This window comes from Anarrhichthys ocellatus, unplaced genomic scaffold (assembly GCF_004355925.1).
Source record: "Anarrhichthys ocellatus isolate YVR2014 unplaced genomic scaffold, GSC_Weel_1.0 scaffold55, whole genome shotgun sequence".
Classification (NCBI taxonomy): Eukaryota; Metazoa; Chordata; class Actinopteri; order Perciformes; family Anarhichadidae; genus Anarrhichthys; species Anarrhichthys ocellatus.
Window position 1 is genome coordinate 104,812 of NW_022280085.1, and position 17,643 is coordinate 122,454.

At 45.4% G+C, this 17,643-nt stretch overlaps 1 protein-coding gene across 1 annotated transcript in view; it reads right to left on the minus strand.

Moving 5' to 3' along the window:
• The window catches only part of ep300b (EP300 lysine acetyltransferase b), a 34,368-nt gene that overhangs the window by 12,007 nt on the left and 4,718 nt on the right, over positions 1-17,643 (minus strand). Inside the window, exons 2-19 of the mRNA XM_031870884.1 lie at positions 15,301-15,905; positions 13,790-13,966; positions 12,009-12,318; positions 11,416-11,529; positions 10,972-11,214; positions 10,365-10,470; positions 10,104-10,232; positions 9,437-9,554; positions 8,998-9,289; positions 8,681-8,758; positions 6,779-6,858; positions 6,299-6,451; positions 5,538-5,853; positions 5,032-5,183; positions 4,470-4,712; positions 4,161-4,350; positions 3,661-3,779; positions 1,308-1,572 (exon numbers count right to left, since the gene is read on the minus strand). Of these exons, the coding sequence (XP_031726744.1) occupies positions 1,308-1,572; positions 3,661-3,779; positions 4,161-4,350; positions 4,470-4,712; positions 5,032-5,183; positions 5,538-5,853; positions 6,299-6,451; positions 6,779-6,858; positions 8,681-8,758; positions 8,998-9,289; positions 9,437-9,554; positions 10,104-10,232; positions 10,365-10,470; positions 10,972-11,214; positions 11,416-11,529; positions 12,009-12,318; positions 13,790-13,966; positions 15,301-15,905 (3,690 nt within the window). The remainder of the gene's footprint in view (positions 1-1,307; positions 1,573-3,660; positions 3,780-4,160; positions 4,351-4,469; positions 4,713-5,031; positions 5,184-5,537; positions 5,854-6,298; positions 6,452-6,778; positions 6,859-8,680; positions 8,759-8,997; positions 9,290-9,436; positions 9,555-10,103; positions 10,233-10,364; positions 10,471-10,971; positions 11,215-11,415; positions 11,530-12,008; positions 12,319-13,789; positions 13,967-15,300; positions 15,906-17,643) is intronic.

Below are 17,643 nucleotides of genomic sequence, written 5' to 3' on the forward strand. Positions count from 1 at the left end.
CACACACACACACACACACACACACACACACACACACACACACACACACACACACACACACACACACACACACACACACACACCACTAGACCCAAAAAGACAAACTAACAGCTCAAAACATCTGCACGTTTTTATGACTTCTTGGACTCATTCACGTGGTCCCACCTCGCATGAACATTACCCTAATCTTACTTCTTAAAAAGGAACAGTTAAACGTTTTGGGAAATACTTAATTCACTTTCTGGCAGAGAGTAACTGTAGATGAGAAGATCCATACCACTCTCATAAGTGTGTTGATTATCAGGCTACAGGCAGCAGCTGATTAGCTTAGCATAAATACTAGAAACTAAAGTCTCTTTCACAAATAGTTCTCTGTAAATTACTGGGAAAACCTTTCAGGCACCGCTGGTGATGTTGACTATTCACTACGTTCAAGAACATTTCCACCTTTTCACATACATGCCATTGTAATGCCAGAATAGACGGGGCATTCCAGTAGATGGCAGTAAGGCAACACTTACAAATGCCAACAGCTATTAAACTCAACCGAAGAAGAAGGGGTACAGCCAGATGTTAGTGTCGTACTATTTTCAGGAATATGGCAGGCGCGGAGCTGTTTTTGTCCGATGTCAATGTTCTTGTAGCGCATGTAGAAGCATTGGCGTAAATACTAAACAATACATATTCAAATATGTCGTCAGAGGAGTCCTGCGATTGGTTCGCTCGCTCCACTTGAGAGGATCGTTCATCAGACCGTCTCAACCGTTAACACCAAGGGTGTCAAACTCAAGGCCCGCGGGCCGGATCCCCGCCCGCCATGTCATTTTATGTGGCCCACGAATCCGCCAGCAAAAAAAAAATAAAAAATTAAAGTTAGACTTGATAATGAAAATATCCCCATAGTCGAAATTATGATATAGAAAGTCAAAACTCAGACATACAAGTCCCCTAAAATAGACTGTTGTTTTTACATTTCAGTTTTCGTACAGATTCCACAAACAAGATATAACGTGAGCTTTAGAGGTGCTAGTAGACAGATGATATTACCTTTCGGACGGAGCCAGGCTAGCAGTCGTTATGCTAAGCTAAACAGCTGCTGGCTGGAGCTTCATATTTAAGTGTGTCATGTTGAGTGTGGTATCAATGTTCTCATCGAACTCAACATGCATATTTCTCCAAATGTCTCTACGGAACTATTTGTTAAAAACCAGATACTAAGCATAAATTAGCTAAATAAAATAAGACAAGTGAAGTGAAAAGGGGAAATATTCCTAATCTGGGACCACATGAGTTTAGACAAACAAAAAACACAAAACCATGCTCCTGCCTCACCTTCCTCCCACAACAGTATCCCAGGCCCTGCATGACGGGATCGATCTCCGACTCGAACACCTCTGCCAGCTTGGAGCAGTACTTGTAGACGCGGGAGGTCTTGCGGTTGTACAGCCAGGCGTTGTTGAACATCAGCCAGATGTCCTCCACGTACTGCCAGGGCTCTTGGTACTGTCCCGTGTCCAGCTTCCGCTTGATGGTCGACAGGTCCATGGGGTTCTTCACGATGTCAAAGTAGTCCTGATTGGGGAAGGGCGCCGTCCAGATTAGAGTGGCAGGCCGAGGTAAAGTTCAGAAGAGAGGGCAGCGAGACAGTAGGGGGGGGGGGTTTAGTCGTCCGAGGGGCCGAGGTGGGGAAGAAGAGTATCATCATCATCAAGTGAAGGTGTGACGAAGGCGTCGTAGTCAACCAGGTGGGACCAGAGTAGGGAGAGAAGAGGGTGCAGGGGGACAATGTTGTTGAGCGCTGCAGAAAAGAAGGTTTGCGTGCAAACAGAGAGACATGACAACTTCTGCCCTCCAGCTCTCTGCTTTGCACCCTACATTTAATGCCAAGTCCCCGTCTGTACTGCGGACAATGACCGGGCGACCGCCACCAGTCGGTCCGATCATCTGCCGCTCAAAGTTTAAAAAAAAAAAACTAGCTAAAGATGAGACTCTATTTTACGTATCCTGTATCATTATTATATATCAATTTGTCTTAGAAAGTAACTCATTATGTCCAACAGCTGGTGTAACGGTTCTCTGCTGAAAGTCTGAAAGCAAACAAAGCTTTCAGGCCTATAAAAGCAATTAGGGTGCAAAACCAAGAAGAACAGAGCAGTGGCAACTGGCAACAGCAACAGGCAGACAAGAGAGTCACTGTTTTTAGCAACATAGTGGTTGGCAGTAACAACGCCAACAGCATGAGTGGCAATATGATGGCAGAGTTAAAGCCAACGGTGCTGAGGGGAAGCACATGTAAGAGGGACGGGGGAGCATCCAAGTCGGCTCTCTTTTCCCGCCGACTGCCCTCCGCTCATCCTCAAACTAAAAACACCATTTCAGAGAGGAGCGGAACAGAGGGCGAGGGAAAAGAACAGCTTTTTTTTTTGGGGAGATTCAACCACAACAACTAGGAGGTGGTGTGAGTTTCAAAGAGCGGGGTCAGTTAGGAAACAGACCCTCGGTCTCTGAATGAAACCACTCGCGTTAACAAACAAGTGATGCGTATCACGATGTCGACCTACAGTCACACGTACGTCGCCACGCTGCCGCGCTTAGAAACTTACATTTTCACTGAGTGGCTGAGTTTGCATCTGAAAATGAAGTTATTCAATTAAACAAACGGCGGAAAGTTGCATCACTTGACTGTGGAGGTTCCTGTAGAGAGGTGAGCCAATAGCCTGGTGCTCGCTCATCACTGCTCTAAAGATGGCATTATTTTCCCCCAGTTTTTAATACAATAATGATACAGTCTTGTACTGAATCAATTACTCTTTTCCCCCCTAATTTGGATGCAACGAGGGTAAAAAGGTATTGTCCCACCTCTACACACTGCCCACCTGAACACAGACACACTACTACTGGTGAGGAACTGAACTAGAAAGCTAGCAATGGAACACTGGGATGAAAACTACAAAGAAATCATGATTTCAAATTAAAACCTAAAAATTTATGTCAAAAAGCAAAAGTCACACAAATTAAAGTGATAAATGAAAGCAATTGGCTCATGAACTGCTGTTGGAGCTTATAGCAATTTATGTCATTCCTTTGGACTTTGCTCATTAAAATGCAAAGTGATGACAGATCGCAACTATTGTCTCCTTGTTATATTTGGAGTCCTACGAAAGACAAACAGCTACTCATTACTCTGATGGATGCTTGGGTCATGCAATACTGTATCTTTTTTTTTTAGATTATTATATTTGGGGGTCTACAAATCAAGTACATCAATGACAAAGAATGTCAGTTTGGATCATTGACTTATTTGCCCTTCACTTCAGTTCCAGCTGAGTAAAAGGCAAATGTTCATAAGAGTCATTGCTTTGATTTACAAATGACAAGAAGTTTCAAAAAAGAGCACACACACTTTTCACAAATCTCATTTTCTTAACTTCTGACATGCAATGGGAGAAAAATCAACTAAAGAATTAAAGAAAGTGGAAGCAGATGTATAAAACAAATACAAGAAATATGGCACTATGACAAAAGGAGACAAAATATAAAGATGAAAAAGGAAAACAACAAAACAAAAACAAAAAGCTACGTTTTCAGAGGAGTTGAAGCAAAATGGCAGCCAGTGCAGTCCCTTACCAGGTTAGTTTTGTTACTAGTTCGAATACGTACGGGTATTCCCAGTAACTGGGGGTCCACCGGCTGACGGAAGGGAAGGGACTCGGGGTCCTGCCGGTACAAAGCTTCCAGGGTGGGCATCAGAGCCTGACGCAGCTCCTCCGGCTTGAAGACTGGAAAAGACGGGAGCGAGAAAACCAAATGAGGAATGAAAGATTTAGAGCTGGAAGGTAAAAGGAGGAGAGACGATGCAGGAGAACACGTCACCCTTTGCAAGCTTAGCTTGCCAACGGGAAAAATAAGTACACACTGTTTATTCAAAAGATGTATTTGTACTTTCTGCAAAACTTTACTCTTTTAGGAGAAGTTTCAACTCCGACAGAGGAGGTTTAATACAATTTGATGGAGCAAGACAGTAATGACTCTCCGTTGCCTGAAATGTCAGCGCAGTCAAGTTGTCTTGCTATTGGTCAATGAGTTGGTACTTGAGTACACCTTTTGGCTGCTCTACCCACCCACTGATGTTCAGGTAATTACAGCTGTTCCAAACTTACTTTTCTTCTTGCTCTGAGCACTGGCTGGGGAGCTGCTGTTGGCTGATGACGAGTCCTCTTCCTCTTTGGGCTCTTTCTTCACCTCCGGCTTCTTGTCTTCGCCCGTTGCTACGGATGACGACGCCGAGAATGAAGACGTGTCCATGGGCTCACCTTTACAGCCATCTCCTGACGGCTTCTCTTTCTTGATCTGGGAGAAAGACTCAAGTGTCAGTACGAGGATTTCCTTATTAATGGGATTCTTGTAAATCTGAATGTAAGATGTCAGAACCGTTATGCCTGGAACTAAGACGAGGAGGACAATCCTACCTCTGGTTTCTCCTCCGTCTTCACGTCATGCTGACCCTTGCCCATCTTGCCCTTGCCCTCTCCTTCGGTGTCAGCCCCTTCGTCCTCCTCTTCCTGCTTCTTCACCTCCATTTTGACATCTTCCTGGCTGGGAGCAGGGCCGTCCTGCAGAGTGCGCTGGGAGCTGGGATTGGCGCTGCTGCTGGTGACCGAGCCTGGAGAGGACACCTGACCATCTGCTGTCAGAGAGAGCTTCGGAGATAGCTGCGGCAAAAAGACGGAGATGGAGAGAGGATTTAGAAATGGCAAGTTAGAATCCACAAGAAAATGTTTGATCATCTAATTCTTTCTCAAACTCATTGCAATATTTAAAAGAAAGTGAAGTATGTTTTTTTTTAAAGCATAAACTTTCCCTGACTTTTCACTTTTCCATCATACATTTTTTATTTAATCTGTATGTGTTTTCTTATTCTCTGCGAGTACAAGGGAACTAGAGAAAACCTAGACTTGCAAGTAGAGCAGGAAGCTCTGGAGTATCTCTGAATAAGGCTTAAAAGTGGTTTAAGCAGGGTGATCTACTCACTGGGGTCTGCGGACATTGCAATGGCACATGAGCATTCTGGGTAGGCACCGAAGAAGCTTGACCTCCCTGGGGGCCGCCAAGCGTCTGCTGTGGAAGCTGAATGGCCTTCTCAGAGTTCACCGCCTGCCCCGACGGCTTCTGCTGGTGTGAAGCTTGTTGCTGCTGTTGCGAACCTTGTTGCGAAGCTTGTTGCTGCTGTTGCGAACCTTGTTGCGAAGCTTGCTGCTGCTGCTTTTGTGAAGCTTGCTGCTGCTGCTTTTGTGAAGCTTGCTGCTGCTGCTTTTGTGAAGCTTGCTGCTGCTGCTGTTGTTGTTGTTGTTGTTGTTGTTGCTGCTGCTGCTGCTGCTGCTTCTGCTGCTGTTGCTGCTTCTGCTGCTGCAGTTGTTGTTGCAGCAGTTGTTGTTGGTGCTGCTGCTGCTGCTGCAGTTGTTGTTGTTGTTGTTGTTGGTGGTGGTGGTGTTGCTGTTGTTGCTGTTGCTGTTGCTGTTGGTGGTGTTGCTGCTGCTGCTGTTGCTGCTGCTGCTGCGTGTTGGGAGTCTGTGGCTGTGGGGTCTGAGATCGAGGTAACGTTGGGGGTGTTTGATGCGGTTGAGGCGTTAGGCTGCGTGCCGGTGAAGGGGAGTTTGTTCGGATGGGTGGGCAGTGAGGGTAAGAGTTGGACTGGGTGGGGGTCGAGGATGGAGGCAGGTTGGGTAGAGGCCCAGCACCACTGGCACTACCAGACCCCATGGGGCCGACAGAGGTAGCGGAGCCTGGAGCAGAAGAGGCAGACTGTGCTGCAGGGCTGCTGGCTGGGAGCGAGGGCGGCGTCGACATCTGGTTCTGCTACAGAGGACAGGACACAGAGGTTAGAAATCTTTATCGAAACTTTGGATGGAGTATGGGAGAAACAACGAGGAGCAACATTGGTCTGACTAACTATAGCAAAAGGTTTTGCCAGGTACACAACTCTGGAACTTCTGAGTCACAACACTTTATTTCCAATCGGTCTCTCTGTAAGCTATAAAATGAATTCATTAAATAGGGAAGACTGCCAAAAAGCACAAATAATCAGACTTAAAACTCACAGCGCTCATGAAATATGTGCCAAAATCCTGAAGACAGTTCAGTTAATTATACAGTATTCATCACTATCTATGAGAGTCAATGCCTATGTTTGAATTTCACTGCATCACATTCTTTGTCTGCTTTTGCAAAGACCCAAGTTCCCCTTTGCAATCAAACTCATCTTTACGTTACAAGGTACTGTCCCTGTACGCTCACTCACCGGTGGAACAGCACTCTGTGCTCCTGGCTGGTTCATGCCAACAGGACCGGAGCCAAGTCCAGGACTGGACCCAGGAAACTGGCCCGGAGGGAGGTACTGGTTCTGTAACTGTGTGGCGTTGGGCTGACCCATCCTCGCTGCTCCCATACCCATCTGGAAACAAGGCAACAAGGGGCATGTGAATATAAAAGACGTAAAATAAAGTATGGTTAGATTTACTGTTGCATGGCCTTTAAATATTATTTTAATGGAAATGTGAACTTCAATAAATAAATGTGGTTCTTTTTTTCCCTGTTTAAATGACTTTTGTGTACAGCCCAGATTACCCACAATGCCTCGGTTAAGAGAACAACATCTAAACCTTTAGGAGGCCCGAGTATCAATTTTAAAAAAACATCATCAATCATCTATGACTTTCAAGCATAAAGTTCACATAACCCCAAAGTATTATCTGCTGGAGATGGTGACAGTGACACCGACCTGATTCATTGGAGCATTATGAGGAAGAGGAGACCTCTGACCCATCGACTGCATCCCCATCTGACTAAACTGGTTCATTCCTAGAAGTGGAGGAGGACAGAAAAGGAGAGGTAAGGAGGTGCGTTCCTAGGAGGGCCGTCTTATTCTACAGTTTGAACGTTGGACAAAAAGAATGTCCGATCAGATTTTTTGGAATTCAAGGAGGCATAATAATTGTGAATTAAGGTAAGCCTGCTTGCTGACTTTGTAAAACGCAACTGGCATACAGTAACGTTAGAAAACAAACAAACATGGTCAGTCAGACAGGTCTTCACTTTACTCGTAAGCGTAAACTGCGGGCTGTAGCGTGGCTAGCAGGCTGACAACAGAATCACAGAGACGAACACTTGTCATTACTCTCGACTAATGTCCTTGCATTCACTGCAGTGTCCTTCTGTCTCCGACACTTGTATATCATTTCGGTATTCATTTCCATTCATATAAAATAGGATATATACAATAAGCGTTTGCTGTTTTTTTTTTTTATGAGTGGCGGCGAGTAGGTCTCACATTGAAAGGAATTGGGTGCAAAATCCAGTTTACCGCAGCTACGATGTATTTTAGGACCCGCAACATGGGTGGGTACAAATATATTGAAACAAATGACATGTTAGGACAGATTTGTCTTAAGCCTTTTGGAAAATATGGCTGCCCTGGTTCAAGGTGTGTTGAGGACCACATCACACCATGCTGTCAGCAGTTTACAGAGGGACTATTTTCCGCAGTAGAAAGTAGATCAAACAAAAACTAACTTAAATGCAAAGACGAGATGCTACTCAGATTTTTAAATGCAAGTTATCAAAGCTGTGAAAACCCGCAAAGTCCCATTCGCCTATATTGTTTTGGGGTGGCAGCATAAATCTCTGCATGGCTACATACTAGGGCTGGGCAGTATGATCAAAAATGCATATCACGGTATTTTGTAAGACTGGCGGTTTCACGGTATATCACGGTATTTTTTCCCCCGTGTTAAAGCATTAATTAATTAACACCGAAAAGAACCCGCCAGTCAACCGGCCAGCGAGCGGTGAACAGCTGTTTGTGTGGCGTGTCTTCTGTTCCGTTACTTCCTGTTTCCTTCACCTACATTCCCCTGGGTCCTAAACCCCTCCAAGTACAGCTTCTTATCACCCTCTATGTACCAACGTACATTTATAACAAATACCACGCATATTACACGGTAATCAGCGTTGCATATGTGTCTGACCAAAATACCTTTTGTTGTTCAGTCTTTGTTCATCCTGCTCTTTTCTGTTCTTCAATGTAACGTTACTGGCGCGACAGAGCCTCTCCCAGCTATTAGCAGACTGTTGTTAGCGAGCTATACCCAGCATGCAGTTCGGCGGAGAAATTTTATAAATGTACAATTATTAGTGTTACAAATTGTTTGTGTCACAAACTGTTGTGTCGTGGTGTTTTACTCTGTTAAAGAGCGTTAGTTGTGGGTTGTTATTTGTTGTTCTAAAGTTATGACCATGACTAGGGTTCCCTCTCAATACACTTTAGTCAACTAGCTCCGACCGCAGCGCTTTCAGCGGCGAACAATATATTTTGCTGCCTGTTGAAGAGCGACAGAAGTCGTTTCGGCTGTGCACGACGGTATATTCATATCATACGAGAAATTAAAACCGGTATACCGCCTACCACTACTACATACCACTAGTGAGAAATAAACATTTGCTCATAAATATCAACGAGGAGTGCTTTTAAGCCAAATCTACTGCAACCGATAGGCCGTCCTATACACTCTATTAATCATTTTGTATTTGTATCAACCTTTGATCTGGCCTCATTATTTAAAATGCATTTCTCCAAGTCTGGCTGCCTTTGTAATAATGTCATTTACACTAACTAGAGATGTACCTGCTGGGTTCTGCATCCTGTTGACCATCTGATTGGGTCCAGTTGGTCGGACCATGGACGGATCGGCGTGAGGACCATCTGACCGGGTGAGAAGAGTTACAGGAATCACAAAAACCAGATAAGACAAGTGGGGTAGCAATGTGCTTGATCTCTTTTTACTCTTCAAAACCCATTGTTTGTCCATGATGGGTGTGCGTATCAAGTATATAGACACATGTCAGGGACACGGCGGATCAAAAAGCTGAGCTATTACTTGTATGCGTTTCTACGTACACACAGAAGTGTGCGAGGGAGGTAAAAGCGGTACGTTTACTTACTTGGGGGTTGACCGGGGCCCATGGGCGGCTGTCCCATGCTGGGAAGCTGTCCCATGCTAGGGAGCTGTCCCATGCTGGGTAGCTGTCCCATGCTGGGTAGCTGTCCCATGCTGGGTAGCTGTCCCATGCTGGGTAGCTGTCCCATGCTGGGGGGCACCTGCGGGAGGCCTGGAGAGGCTATGCCAGGTTGGCCGGGCATCATGCCCTGCTTCTGGAGTCGTGTCCTTCTCTTTTCCTCCAGCTCCTTTTGGATCTTGTAGATCTTCTCTGCCAGCAGATGGTAGTATTCCGCCTAGAAAGGATAACGTCACGAGTGGGAGAGGATGTTACAGGAGGATACATCGCGACGGTGCAAAAAAAAAAATGCTTTGTATTTCCTCCTCCCTTAACTGGAAACCGATGGTCATACCACATTATTCTGGGCGCACTGGTTTCTTACCCTACTGTTGGCCGACTCGTACATGTCTCCCTCTACTTTTCGAGCGTAGGCCACCAGATTCTCCATCCGCCGGTCCTTCAGGGCCGCTGGATCAGGAGTGGGGAAGATTGCCTGCACACTACTCTCACACATGCACAAACAAGAAGGACACACAGGTACAATTAACTTGAGGAAAGAGACACCCAGCACTGAACTGAAGATGATCTGATACCACCATCTACGCTGCACATATCTGATCAATAGTGAACAAACCGTATTCATACCACACCTCTAGCTGTTAATGCTATACATCATTTCTTACTATAATTTCTAGTGCTACCCTGCTCTACATATATTCTTACTTATACCTGCACTGCATACTGTAACTGCTGCATGTTTCATACTGCTCATAACGTATACATGTAGTGTATTTATATCCCCGACTGTTTATTCCACATTCTATTTATTGTATATTTTATTCTGTATGTACATATGTACATGAATAAAGTTGTTCACCTCTGGTTAGAAGCTTAACTGCACTTCTTTGTCTCGGTTTGTGTTGTATGTGCAGTGATAATAAAGTTTAATCCCATTTGAATCTACTCTGACATTTAAATGAGTATATTTCTTTAGCTCTGGGCCATAGCAAGACGTCTTGGGGGGGCCCTACAAGACATAGCAAACTCACAGCTTGTGGACAAGGTGGTTGCGGAGGTCCTGCGTGATGTCTTCATGCCAAGACTTCCTCATGCCTGCAGCAGAAGGAGGAGTTGCCGTGGGCATGGAGCCCAGGTTCCCGAGACCATCATTCATCAAACTGGACAAAAAAAAAAAAAAAGACAGACAAGGAGGAAAGGAAGAAGTGAGACTTCAGCCAATACGGGACTCATTTTGACTTTCTTAAAGTCTGTTATGTGACGGCAGCATGACCAATGAAAAGCAGTCCTACCTCTGTGCGTTCATGCTGCCGTGCAACAGGGAGTTTGGCAGCAGACCGGACTGCTGGTTGGGCGACTGCACCCCGACTCCACCATTCACTCCCATAGAGTTCCCACCTGGAAAGAGTTGAAGTTATAGAGTTTGAAGGATATGATGTGGATTGGTCAATGCTGACAACAATATCTTGAGCGAACATAAGATGCATCTTCAGATCATTTTCAAGCCAAAGAAGTAAAGTGATTTAAAGACAGCTGGAGATTATCTTCCCGAGCATGACAGTGAAACCTGTCCAGTGAAATATAAATCAAAGTTTTGTGACACAGTCATCGACCATGAGTCAGTGCACAGCTGGAAGAGATCAAGGAGGCCATTCACTGCTGACGCCAAAGATCATACAGCCTAAACCTAATCCTGTTATCACTTTACTTAAGTCCCACACGGACGCCTGAGTCAGCCCCATTCACTGATGAAAAAAAACACATGAGATGGCCGTTAAAGCTCCCAAACATCTGCACACCTTTGATTTGAGACTATCTTGTTGTCATCAAGATCAAGAATGAACATCCATGGATTGTCCTTTATAGTTTGAGATACGCACAATGGCATTAGAAACTAACCCATGGTGTTGAGGCTCCTCATCCCAGGCTGACCCTGCAGCCCCTGGTTGGACATGTTGGCCTGTGACGTCTGCTGTGGTATCTGGTTGCCCTGGTAAGTGAGGCCCAGTGCGGCGTAGGCCCTCTCTATGGAGCTGGGGTCAATCTGGTTGGGAGGGTTCAGGTTTGGAGCGTTGGACTGTCCACCAGGAACCCCCGAGCCTAAAGAGTTCACCAAGCCGACTCCTGCACTGTTAACAAGAGCTGTGAAGAGAACGGAAGAGGCAGGAGAGGGTTGATAGGGGAGAGAAAGAGGTAACAGAGGATGAACATCTGTGAGGACGAACACATTTCATGGTAGATAATGTGCAATAATTCAAATGATAAGAGACAAGATCGTGTTTACTGCTCAGAGATACACCCACACACACATACACACACAGCCACAGAGTGAGAAACACTCACACTGCTGATTCCGCTTGTCTCCAGCGTTTTTCAGTGGCAGGCATACAGGACAGTCATGTCGTGTGCAATTCTTCCAATGAGAGATGATCTGTCTGGATGAGGCACAGTGTGCCACTGGGGGGAGAAGACACAGAAATGGAGAGAAGTGTGAGAAAAGGAAAGAGACGTGGAAAAGAGAGAAGAGGGACAGAGAGGGAGAACAAGTAAAATGAGAAATGGTGACAGGGTGAAGGAGGGAGATGAATAATGAGACAAGAAAAGGATGAGAGAAAAGGGGAAAGCCCTCAGAGTCAAAAGGAAGAGAGAGAAGCCAGAGACTAAAGTTATTGTATGAGTCATTCAGTCAAATAAAACTACATCCAGATGAGAGACGGAAAAAAGGAAGAGTTACAGTAGAGGCAGAGTTACAGGCAGCTAAAGAGAGGATAACTCATTCTGATATGACGAGAAAAAACGAGAGGCAAACCAAGAGGGAAATAAACAACGCACAAAAAATGAATTGCAGATACATGACAACTTTAAACACCGCCTAGTGTTTATTATACAAACCACACAACATAAAACCAGCAATCAGCATAATTCAACAGACTCACCCTGGCAGGACTTGCCAGCCTGGCAGTGAGTCATGTGGTTGAGCACGTTCTTCATGGTGCGGCAGTGAGGCAGGTTGCACTGCCGCACTTCGCCATTGGCCTGCTCCCTCCGCTGGCACTTGTGTGCGTGGAGCAAAAGGACCAACTGCTGCTGAATCAGCTTCCGCTTCTCGGGGTCCGCCGTAGGGGGCGCTGAGCCGGGACCAGCCCCGACGGCACCGAGCCCAACCTGGGCACCTCCCACTGCCGCCGCTCCACCGACGGATACGCCGCCTACTGCTCCAGGCTGCTGCTGCTGCTGCTGAGAGGCCTTGAGACAGGGAGGAGAGAGGAGGCGCGTTAACAAGACTGCAATGATCGGGTGTTGCACCGCTTACGGTGACCAATTTGGTAAGAGCTTGGCAGCTAACACATCAATTCAATGATCATGTTTAACAAACGGTGCAACATTGTTAGAGACACTTACACCATACAGTTTACAGACTCACACAGGGAAGTTAACCACCTTCAGTGACTCACAGCGATCTGACAGTGAAGTTCTGGGGGCATTTGGTTAATCTCACTTCAAAAGGGTTCATTTCTCTGAGGTAGGTAAGAATATTGTAATGGTGAACTGAGCTTCGTCAGTCCGGGCTGCTTCCCCTTTGAGACGACTGTGAGTTTGTCTAAAACATCTGTAAGATCATTTGCATTATTAGGCTGCCAGTTATTAATGTCTCAAACATCAAGTTCAGATTTGTCTGTAAAAATGAAAATGGTATGTAGCCAAATAAACCATCATCCATAGACTCCTTAAAGGGGATAAGAAAATATGATGCACTAGTCCGACCTGGAGAAAAAGCTGTTTTGTAGAAAGAAACCTGATGACCAATGATAACCTGATCTGTAGCCTCCCACAACCCTTCAGGCGGGAATAACACCGTGAACCTCATGCAAAACATTTTCCAATTCTTATCCTAAAATGCAGGTGTTCCATGTCAGATTAACCACACTTTCTTAACGAAGCAACACTTGTCATAAATCTCTTGTTTCAACTTGATGAATGCCACCGGCTCAAGAGTATGTCTGTGTTCCTGAGATCTGAGATCTGATCATAAGCATCAACAACTCCCCGAAGCCGCTTTATATGCTACCTGTTCTAATCCGTTTGTGGAGAAGTTTAATTCACAAAAACGTTACGAAATGGCAAAAAATAAGAATTTCACACAAATGTATCCGTGTGACTGACACAAGGGACTCAAAACAAATGACTAAAGAGTTGTAACGGAAATGAAGAGGGTCTGAGACTTAGAAGAGAGGCGTCGGGTGCAACGGAGGCTGTTCACTTAGACAGCAACTCGAATTGAGTCCCTGGTGTCGTGCCAAAATAATACTGCATTTACACGACTTGTGGTTAACAAGGCGTGCATGGCATGTTGCCAGATTACATCTAAAGGCCACAGGGAAAGAAAGAGAAGTTCATATCCTGCCTGGTTTTACACCTTGACACGCGCGTCTAACCACTGTGTGAAGCGGGCGGGATTGTAAACAAATCGCTGGGCTCCGTTCATTGTTGGTTTGGAGCTTTTGACGGTAAGTCACCACACTAATACTCTAACCCAAGAACTGGACTTTTATTGAAGTGGGACTTTAGTGGTTACTGACAACTACAATGACATGAATGACTCCGACACAAAATGCTTTTGAGACACATTTCTGAGCAGAAAATGTTACGGTACGTCCAAAGTTATAACTCTGATCTGGTTCCAGTGAGGACGAATGAAAGAATGAACACATCTTACCATCCCAGGCATGCCTTGACCCGGTGGGGCCTTCTTGTCCATGCTGAACTGGGCGGCCATGTTATTGGGCAGGCCCGCCTTGTTCTGGAGCTGTGGGCCCAGCCCTGCTCCAGGGAGCCCCTGGCCAGACTGGCCGTACGGACCACCATAGGGGCCCGCGTTGGCCATCATATTCATCTAGGGAGCGGGTACGGAGACAAGGAGGAGAGAGGGAAATTCATAGTTTAAACATCAAATCGAGTACTCTTCATGGCCTATGAAGGAAATACAGGAAGTATCAAAATCTATACTACTTATATGACTTTAAAAACTACAAAACCTACATACGTATCCAACTACTTTGGACACACAGTTCCACTTCGATAGGGAAACAACATGGAATCACTTTTTAAATATTACTTTTAATCATTCCTTCATAATGAGCTCTCATTGTGACTGTTCGGTTACAATATTACTTCCCCCTGACCTCACTTTATTCTCTACGGTAAATCAATACCAAAGACGCATCTAAATGGCCTCAGATCCAGCCTACAGGATTTTCTTCTACTTCTGTTTTGGGCCAAACTTTTCTTTATTTCAACAGCAGCGCTGCACTAATGTGAAGGGATTTGTTGCTATGTGACTAATAGAGAGCAATGAAACTGTTGATGCCTGTATCTGAGAAAATAACTGCAGAGTTTCCTCTGCATTGAACATGGACAACACAAACACTTTACTGATGCATATTTTAACATGGAACATTCCTAACAAAGGTCCTGTGTTTGCTGGTGCACCAGAAGAGACTTTTGCAGTATTGCCTTCACACCTTCGATCATAACTATCCTGTGGCAAATTGACAAAGCGATGTGGTTAACCGTCAATACCACAGAGCGAGCAGCGATGCGGCTGTGAGTCCGACACATAACCGCACTCACTCCTGCTCTGGAGAACTCGTCTTCAGCAGTCTCACACGAGCAACTACAACAGGTCTGGTTCAGTCTACAGCGTCACTCGGGTCTGAAAAGATGCGTCCGCCTTTTGTGTTTTGAACTTAAACATATTGTTTAACTACAAAAACTCAAGTGTAAATAGCAGGAATCTTCCTTTTTTTAAATGACTTTACCAAACTCAAGAAATGCCATCCAGACTAATCACAGATCCAGCAAATGTATATTCTTATACATATGAAGCAGTGTGGCTGTAACTGGCAAATCTCAGTAATAATCTCGGATGTGTGTTCCCACTACTCTGGCGGCCATGGTAGAGCTATGACATACTGACCGTATATTAAAACCCCATTTTTGTGTAAATATTAACATAATACCTTTGAATTCACCACAACATTATTTGATGTAAAAGAAAGTCGTTTTATATTTGAAGAGAACTACGTGCAGGTGTGGGATTCATTAGGGAACCAAAAACACACTTTGTTTAGAACATCTTATTCTCAGTTTAAATCTTTGATATACCACATTTGATAATTTGCTATAACATAGTTGCTACTGACCGTATCCTGGGTTGAGATTGCTTACCTTGTTCAGTGCTCCGGGTTGTTGTGGTCTCATCCCTGCCTGACCCCCGTGTCCCATTTGCTGACTGCCCTGCTGCAGGGTTTCCGCCAACAGATTGCTGCTGTTACCCATGCCCGCACTGCCAGGGTAACCCATTCTCGGCGAGCCATTCATCACCTGGCCCCCCATCAGGCCCTGCTGTTGCTGTCCAGTGTTGCCCTTCTGGGCACCCATCATGGCAGCTGCCCGATTGAGTGCTGCCACCCCTCCAACCATCCCAACCTGCTGCATTAATCCAGGTTGCTGCTGCTGCTGGCCTTGGGGGGGCATGCCTTGAGGTCCACCAGGGGAGACGCCGACACCCCCCATCATCCCCATGGAAGCCCCGGGCACTGCGCTATTGGAAGTGGGGCCACCCTGCTGTGCTGGAGCTCCTGTGCGCAAGAGCTCAGACAGCTGTTTGTGTTTCGTGGCTGCATCCTGGCCTCCCAAACCAAGCCCTCCCCCGAGTCCACCCAGACTGGTGTGGAGTTGGCTGACATCCCCTCCGTTGGTCAGACCCAGGTCCGAGGAACTGATGAGCTCATCTGGGAGGTCATGCTCCAGGTCAAAGAGCGAACCAAAATCTAAGCAGGAAAGAAAAGACCCCAAAAACATGTATCAACTAGAAAAATGTAGATACGATTCACAGCTCACACTACACACAGCCACAATTGTTCAAGACAAATTTAAGAGTGTTACAACGCTGACATTAGTTTGAAATCTATCTGCCATTAATCTGGAGCCCAAAGCTGGACAGCCGGTGCAGCAGGAGCTTCCTCTCACCGCCGGGATTTCTCTCCTGGGCATCAGTTTGTGGTTTGATGGGGTGCCAAACATGGAGAGTGAACGCAGTAGGGTCAGGGCGAGAAGCCGCAGGAGTAAACACTACAGTACCTAGGTAGGTGTGTGCATTGGATCTATCTACCGTCATGTGGCGTAAGAACATGAAACAGAAGAGGTATCACAAGTCTTATCCACTGCAATGGGAGGCACGTTAAAGGGAAAGTTGTCTGAGAGCATACTGAAATATATGTAAATCAATATAAAAAATAGGCAGTGCTCGTAGTTGTCCCTTCAGTTCGCCTGAATGTTATGTTTGATGTTATTTATGGTGGCCTCTAACGGGTCAACATCTCACTGAATAATCAATGCTAGTGTTGATATGTTGTGCCAGTGATTTTCACATCATGCATTACGAGTTCAGATACTTTAGAAATTAAATATGCATCAAGCTTGAAATTCACTTATCTTCTGACACGGTTGGAGAGCCGGTGGTATGGCCACCAATCTTTGCACAGTTGACATAAATACTATTACATTTTTTTGTATTATAAGAAATACTTATTATGCTACACATATTGATTCATGGGTATTAATTGAAACAGCTTCAACTAAATATCTAAATCCTCATGGTTCTCTATGTGTCTCGATACAAGAGGAGGTGATGCCAAGAGTCTAGAGTTTGTTGCTCAATACGTGTAAAAGAATTCGTCTGCAATAAAAGGTTAATTCACAATGAAGGGACGTGCATAGGGTAACGTGAAGCGTTGAGCCATTTTGAAAAGCAAACTGCAAAAAGTGCGGCGCGGTGTCACCGTGCAGTCCATCAATGGTGGCTTCACAAGAATTTCATCAATGTAGTACCACCGAGAAACTAAAAGTCTCTGAACAAAAAAGAATTTAAAGAAGACGTTTCGGAGACGTCGGCCGATTTTGTTCTTTCATGTCAACGTTACAACCCAGTCGAAATTGACGCACGGCAACGTCTTCAGCCGGGCAACAACGCGTTTCGCAACTTTAATGAAGTGTCGAACAATAGCTAGCCGTTACAATAGACCACTGAAACACAGAGTCGGCTAACAACACGTGAAGCACACGGAATTAAAAACCTCAAAGGGTTTTATTGCAACTGCAGAATGAGTTCGTACCCACGAAAAAAATGTTACTTTCGTGCACGATGAGGTGGAGCTGGTTAACAATCACTTAATTGATTTGCTAGCCAGCTATCGAGCTCAGCTGAGCCGGTTATCGTCCTAGCTAGTTAGCTAGCTCGCTCGGTTACCGTTACTTTCTCCTAAAGCTACTCTGTAAACGGTGCTTTGTCTCCACGTTCACGGAGTATTCACGACGCTCGTTGTTTAATGTGTACGCGCTCTCGTGCTTTCATTTAGTTAACTTTGGTAGTAGCGAGACAACTTAAAGCAAACTGGGGTGACTCGACTCTTCCATTGTTTGGAGGTGGATCTCATAGTTAGAAGCTAGTTAGCCTGTTGAGGCTAACGCATCAAAACATCCCTCCAGGAAAGTTGCTCCTGCCAGCAG